Source organism: Sus scrofa, chromosome 14 (genome assembly GCF_054392235.1).
Source record: "Sus scrofa isolate SSC_HxYL_T2T_F1_AM1 chromosome 14, Sscrofa_HxYL_maternal_Yorkshire_Landrace_v2.0, whole genome shotgun sequence".
Taxonomy (NCBI): domain Eukaryota; kingdom Metazoa; phylum Chordata; class Mammalia; order Artiodactyla; family Suidae; genus Sus; species Sus scrofa.
In genome coordinates, this window is record NC_139396.1 from 67991272 (window position 1) to 67998385 (window position 7114).

At 56.0% G+C, this 7114-nt stretch overlaps 1 protein-coding gene across 11 annotated transcripts in view; it reads left to right on the top strand.

Moving 5' to 3' along the window:
• NF2 (NF2, moesin-ezrin-radixin like (MERLIN) tumor suppressor) overlaps positions 1-6218 on the top strand; it is a 72628-nt gene extending 66410 nt beyond the window's left edge. For 6 of the 11 annotated variants that reach the window (XR_014825860.1, XR_014825859.1, XR_014825858.1 and 3 more), the window contains 2 exons: positions 3560-5775; positions 5857-6218. Coding sequence is in view for 2 of the 11 variants with exons in the window: in XM_003483446.5 (XP_003483494.1) it covers positions 3560-3610 (51 nt within the window). In the remaining 9 variants the exon portion in view is untranslated. Of the gene's footprint in view, positions 1-3559 lie in introns of all 11 variants that reach the window. The other 5 variants (XM_013983029.3, XM_005670787.4, XM_003483446.5 and 2 more) reach the window with 1 other exon arrangement.
• The last annotated feature ends 896 nt before the right edge of the window (positions 6219-7114 follow it).

Below are 7114 nucleotides of genomic sequence, written 5' to 3' on the forward strand. Positions count from 1 at the left end.
GGCACTCCAAGCCGGTTCCCTGTCTGGATTCAGGGGGAGTTCTGGACAGTGCAGGGAAGATGTGGCCTCCAGTCATGTTTGGGCAGAACTCTCCCTGCTTGTCCTCAGAAGGTGAATCAGACTTGACAGGTCTCAGAATGATGCAGCCACTGTCCATGAGGCTCTGCTTATCTCTGTGCTCCCTGAGCCTTTCCTGCTTCAGCACCTAATGAAGTTCGGAGCCCAGCCAGCATGGCTGTAGAGCCACGACCCCCCAGTCCTGGAGGTGCTGCCTCCCTAACCCCAGCAGTCGGGCTGGGGTGGTGATGGGTGTTTCTGGATCACCAACGGGGATGCAGGGTGGCTCCGGCTGTCACCACGCAACACCGCAGAAGGCAAGGCCTTGGCTGGTTTGTCTCTGTGGTACCTTCGCCTGCTGTACAGAGAGCCAGGCCGCCCACTAGGCAAGAAGATGGACCCAACACTGATGCAGTTCGTTCACCTTAGGCTGTGACAGGATGGGGAATCCGGGATGCCTGTGAGCTGATTCCCATGAGCAGACAAAGACCTGCAGAGGCAGTGCCCTTTATAACAGGCTAGCTTTGTGCCATTTCCGCTTTTATGACTGCCTCCCACCAGAGGCTGTGAGGGAAACATGACTGTCAGTGAGCTTTTGAGAAATAGCAGAGGGTGAGGGGAGCCCGCCTCGTAGAGGTGTGGGGCCCAGAGCAGCTGGCAGACTGAGGCTGGCTGTGCCCTGAGGGGCCCTCCCTGCCCTGGGCTTCTGAGTCCCCACCTGGAGGAAAGAAGCCCAGGCTTCTCCCTGCAGACCTTCCCTCCCGGGCATCTTGGTGCTTGAGACACAGAGCACTGCTGAGGTGGGAGCAGGCACAGGCCATGGGGGTGACTGGAAGGTTCCAGCAGCACCAGTCACTTCGCGTGGGAACTTCCTCTGACGAGGGGGTTCCTATGGAAATGGAACCCCATGAAGTGTACAGAAAGGGACCGTGGCAGCCAGGTCTGCCTGTGGGCTGAGGCAGAAGGCCCCCAGTGCCCTTGGTGGCAGCAGCCACATCCGCCACCTCTGTCTGGTCACTCTACCTGTCCCTCCAACTGCCTGGTGCCTTGTGGAGGCCAGGGGATTGTTCTCTTGCTGAGGCCGCACATCCAGGATGCTTTCCTGCTTCTGCGTGACCAGAGTAGTTGATCTCGTCCTCACCCTTCCTTGGCCTGGGGTCCAGCTCTTGCTCTTGCGAGATAAGAGGTCAGCATGGGGTGGGATCCAGGGAATACGCTGCCTGCCTAAAGAAGGCTTTGCCTCCCAACAAGCACTCTCTCCAGCAACTGGAATCTGGCGCTACCAGAGCTGCCAAAACCCTCCGCTGGCACCTCAAGGGGACAGCCAGCATGCAGCTCGGGTAGAAGATCCAGGAATTCTTGGAGCCAGCTTTGCACAAATGTGCAGGAGGCTCTCAGAGGCCCCCGCAGCCGGGCTCCCTGCCTGGGGAAGTGGCCAGGCCTCGGTGGCCATGCCCCCGCCTTCGCCCGCACCCTCTAACCCACACTCTGCCCTGCTTCCCCAAAGGGAAGAGCTGGGGAGGAAGGGGACGCAATGTGCAGTCTTGCCAGCTGTAGGGTTCGTGCCTGGCACAATGCTGAGCGCCTCACAGTGTTTCTGTCCCTCTGCACATCACCCTATGGGGCAGGGGCTGCCACTGCCCTTGTTTCACTGTGGGGAACTGAGGCCAGAAGGAGTCAGTGACCTGCCTGGGATCACCCAGCCACTCAGCAGCCCAGGCAGGCTTTGGGTCAGGCAGACTGACTGTGCTGTGTGACTCAGTGCAGAAAAAAGGGCTGTGACAGGGCCCTGTCCCCTGAGGAGCCAGCCTGAGCACCCCCCTCCACACACACACACACACACACAGCACAGGAGAAACCTGAGTAGAGACGTGGGGTTTCACATCTTTTGACTCACACTCTTCCCCCAAAAGGATTTTTGTGCCGGTGGCTCTCGTCTTTCTTCCCTAGTTCCCATCCTGGTTCCCATCCTCACAGAGCACATGGCCCCTGGCCCTTCTCCTCCAGTCGTGTTTCAGGAGAAACCCATCCTTCTAGAGGGAGTTGCATTTCAGCAAAGAATTGAAAGCTCTCTCCATTCCCATTAGAGCTGGGCTTTCCAAAAGGGCTTCTGAAATTGGTTCCACTGAAGGAAACCGCTCAGATGCCTCCCTGCATGTAGCTTGTTAGTCAGGAACTTCAAGGCCAGAAGATTTGGCAGGATTTCCAGAGCCAGCTCTTGAGCTGCCCCGTTTTGAGCGTACTGATGCCAAGTGTCTTTGATGGTGAAGTGGTTGGTTTGGAGTCTCCCTCCCCAACCCTCTGGAGGATGGCACTGGGCTCTCTTTGGATTTAGAGACCACTGCAGGTCAAGGGAATGGACCAGACCAGCTCGCCTGCCCCCACGGTTTCACGCCAGTGGAAAGCAACTCAGAGAGGTCAAGGGTGTCCTCTGAGGCCACCCAGTGAGCTGATGGCCTTCTCAGTTAGCGCCTGGGCCTTCTCAGCCTGGTGTGGAGCTGGACTTTCCCACACATCTCACCATTTCATTATCATTGATTTGACCACCTACCTCTTACTTCACAAACTGAGCTTCTGCTGTGTGCAAAGCACGAAGTGAGATGGTTTGGGGCTATGAAGATGAACTCCATGCCCCACCCCCTCCCATAAATTCTCCTTAGCAAAGTCCCAATGCTGGACGTGGAACACAGTCTCACCCAAGGACTAGAGAAGGGAACTGGGCACTAGAAGGGTGCCCATGCCAGATGCTTCTTTCCAAAGCTATCCTGGGAAATGGCCCATCGAGTCTGGGAACTGGGGTTTGGCAGCCCAGGAGGTTGCAAACCCTAAGGTCTTATCTGCCAAGCCAAGAGCTCCATCCTGATGCCCCACCCCCCGCCCCTGGCCCCCACATCTTCCCAAACTTATGCTTCTCAGGACAGCATTCCGGGGAGGGCCTCTGTTTCTGCCCAGGGCACTGCCCTATGTGCTCTGTCTTCCCCACCTGAATCAGCCCCACCTGCAAAGCCACGGCCTCCCAGTTGGTGGATAGAAATCTCCCCTCGGCTGCCAGGACCACCTGGGGAACCAGGAGTGGAAGGGACAAGCCCTTCCTCATCTGACATAGACCTGCCCCAGCAGCTGGATGAGCACCCCAGGCTGCACCCAATGCAGACAGCACTCCGAGAGGCATCTTAGAGACCCCTCTGTAGACAGGAGTGTGAGAATCTATTCAGGTGCCCAGGGATCTCCTGCCTTCTGTGAAAAGGTGACATTGATGACATATTCCTGCTGATAAGCTTCTGCCCACCAACCATCCCTCCTGGCATGTCCTCATTTGTCACCTCCTAATTGGAGTTCTTGGGCAAATCTGGACACTTACTTGGGATTGACCACCAGCTTCTTGAACATCCATTTGAATTGTCTTCCCTCCACTCCAAACCACCTTTGAGGCGGACTCGCAGGCTGGAGGGCATCCTGCTGTGAAAGAGCAGAAATCACCTTCTTCTCTGCTTCCTTGCAGCTCACGTTGCAGAGCGCCAAGTCCCGAGTGGCCTTCTTTGAAGAGCTCTAGCAGGTGACCCGGCCACTCCAGGATCGGCCACTTCTGCTCCGGCACAGGCGGGATGGGTCAGACATGGCGGGAGCTGGCCGGGAGCTTCCACCGGGAGCTCTGAAACTTCCTCCAGCTGAGCGGAGAGCCCAACCCCCTTCATGTGCAATTGCCTTGAACTACGACCCTGCAGAGATTGCTCTCATGGTTCTAGTTCTCCTGACCTGAGTCTTTTAATTTTTTTTTTTAAGAAGTCTTTCCTCTGATGTCCAATGTAGGGTCCCATCCTTCCTCCAAAACACCCTGGGGGATGCATCTTCTGTCTGCTGTTGACCTCCCCAGCTCGGGTTCGGACGTGGCTGTAGGGGGTGAAGTACATAGGCCCCCCTGGAGACCAGGAGGCTGGTGCCCTTCCCCTTCACCACCAAGGGTTCCAGAACATTTATCTCCTTCACTGGTGAGAACTGGCACAGGAAGAAGCATGGCCCGCCGAGCCCAGGCCCAGAGCGGCCTGCCCGCTGCATGTCATCGGGAGCTCGCCCACAGCTTATGGCGAGCCAGGCCATGGGTCCTCAGCCCAGGCAGCTCCAAGGCAGCGCCCTGGCTGCCAGCTGGTTGGGAATGGGAAAGGCAGTCGTGCCTGCTGAAGACCGGGCAGAAGCTGTGGTGAAGGGCTGGCTGCCAGCAGAGCCATGCAGGAACCTGTACCCTACAGAGCACTCACTGCCTTTGTTCTGCTACCCCAGACCAAGGTCTGAGAGGCAGGCCGGGCCCTCTCCAACCATAGCCTCTCCTGCATGTGACTGGTGGGGGGCTCTCCATCACTCCAGGCAGCGCCTGGAGCTCCACCATGACAAGGGGTCTGCACGGGCGCTCTGAGGCCCTGGGGGTAGTTGTCACTGGCTTGAACACCCAGCTCCGCTGGTCCCAGTCTGCGCTGTTGCTCGGAATCATCTTTCCTCCTGGCCACATGCCAGCAAGGCCCTCCTAACCCACGACTGTACCTGGGCTGTTGCCCTCATCTCTTTGAGGGCAAGTGGCGTCAGATGCAGGTGACCCCTCCCAGTTAGGCTCTGCACCTGCTGGCACGTGACCCCCACCATGCTGGGCGGGGCCACTTCCCAGGTCCCAGAGCCAGCCCACGGCCCACACACTCCTTGGTTGGGGGGCCGCTTCCCTGTGTTTTCTTCCTCCTTGGCTGGTGGTGCTACTGTGACCCACCGGGCTGTTCACATCCTTCTGATGGGGCTGCTACGCAGAGCCAGGGGATAAGCCAGAACCAGTGAAAAGACGCTTATTAAATTAAGTGCTTGAGGGCAGAGGTGGTCTCTGGCAATCCTCTGTGGTTATGAGAACATGAGAAGCTCACAGAGATCCTGCCTTTTTTCCATGGCCAATCTGACCTAGCGGTGTCTTGGGCTGGCCACCTTGCCTGGCGGAAGCCAGTTCTATGTTACCCTAGCCCCTTAGGACGTGCAGGGTAGGACTCTGAATCTGGACACTAAGCATGAATGGCTGTGTCTGGAAGGTTCCCATGTGTCTCCCTGTCCCTCCAAGTCCTTCTCTTCCCTGATCTACAGTCCTGGCGGTGTCCTCCAGCATTTGTAATGTAAGGTCTGACCATTGAGAGGCTGTCTCCTCAGGCTCACCACCCCTCCCTGACCTGCAAGGTTATAACAGTGGCTGTGGACACAGAGCATAGTGGTCACTCATAAAGACATCAGGCTTTTTTTTTCTTTTTTCTTTTTTTTTTCTAAACTGCTGTGTATATGTCTGAAGTCTGGGAAATGCCACACCACGTGGCCACAGGGGAACTGGCTGGTGTCTGAGCCGTGGAGGAGGGCCGGCTGAGCCCTGCTCCACCAGGGCCACTTCAGCTCTCCCTGGAGATGAGAGCCAGCAGGTGCCTCCCAGAAATGAATAGGCGGAGAGAGTGGCAGCCCTCAGAAAGGTCACCAGTGGAAGGAGAAGGGATGAAAGAAGAGCTTGGTTTTCAGAGTCATGTGCCTGGGGCCGAGGTGACTGTGATTTGTGAGGACTTTAGGGCCTGGGAGCTTCTCAAGTAGGAAGCTTCTGACCTCCACTGAGAGCGGGGCCCTGTCCCTGATGTTCCATTAGAAGCGCTTCTGGCTGTCTTTGGCATGACACTCAGCAAGTTCCACACAGGCCACCTTGTGATCCCAACTGTGCCCCCACCTCAGCCTCGGCGGCTCTGACCTGTGGTGTTCACGCAGTTAGTCACTTGCCCACCAGGCCCTGCCGGGCAGCAGCCTGTGGCTGCCCAGAGTGACTGCATTCTGAAATCTTGGGGACAGGTTTCTCCTCTCTCTCCTCTTTCAAATCAAAACAGCAAGTCCTGAGGCTGACCGCAGGCAACAGTGACTAGGCGTCCCTTGCTGACAGGGCTGGGGACCCAGAGGGCGCGCCTTGGTGGGAAGATGACCTCTCCTGACCGCCCTGGGGCCAGGCTGACCCCTCCGAGCTTCCAGGGGAGCTCTATCCTTTTTCAAAGACGTCACACTACCCTTCCTCTTGTCAGGGCCAGACAAGGGAAGGCTGTTTTCTATCCTGGGGGGGTTGTTGTAATTTAAATGATTGTTTTAATAAAAATTCTAAGCTATAAAAAGTTCATCTTGGACTCCCTCAGTTTGCTTGTGGCTCTGGCTGTTGTAGTGGCAAGACTGGGGCTGTTGGCGTGGGAACGAGCCTCTGTCCTCCCTGAGCTCTCCAGGACCTCAACTCCTGCCCCAGTCTTTGGAAAAGGATCCCCGTTTCCCGGCTGATGACAGCACCTCTGACTATTCTTTCACCCTGGAACTCCCCTCATGCTTCCTGTGGGGCAGGCATGGTCATAGAAAGGGCCCTGGACTGGGTCCCAGCTGCTCTGAGTCCCCTCCACACCTCTTGCCTGTTCTCAATTCCAGAAAACTAGGGTGCCAGACTGACAATTCCTCCAGGCACTCTGTTTCCGGGGTCCCCATCGCAGACTCTGGAAGAGGGCAACATGTAGAGCCACTGGGGGCCTAGGGTCCACCTGCAGGACACACGAGGCCCCACTGCTGCCACAGGGCCACCACATGCCATTCACACTTGAAGTTGGGAGCCACTGCTGCAGAGCTTATGGATGTTTTGCTTGTTTCTATTGTTTTGGTCAATAAGTCCTTTATTAAAACCAAAACTACTATAGGATAATTCTGTCCCAAGTCATGCAGCCTAAAATGGAGATTCAGGTGGTATGATGTGTTCTGAGAACTTCTGAGAGACCACCATGCTATCTGCCATGTCAGTACATTCCGCTGTCCCAGCCAATAAGGAAAATTACCTAGCAGAGTACCCCCAAATTTCCGAGAGTTTGAGTTAAATATACTCAGGCTTTTTATATACTTTGGAAAGATAGGTATGAAGCTGTAAACTAGAGAATTATAAAATTGGTAGGTTTTTTTAGGCTGCAGCATAGGAATGTTCCCAGGCCAGTGCAGTGACAACGCCAGAAACAACTCACAAAGGAACTCCAAGAATTATAAA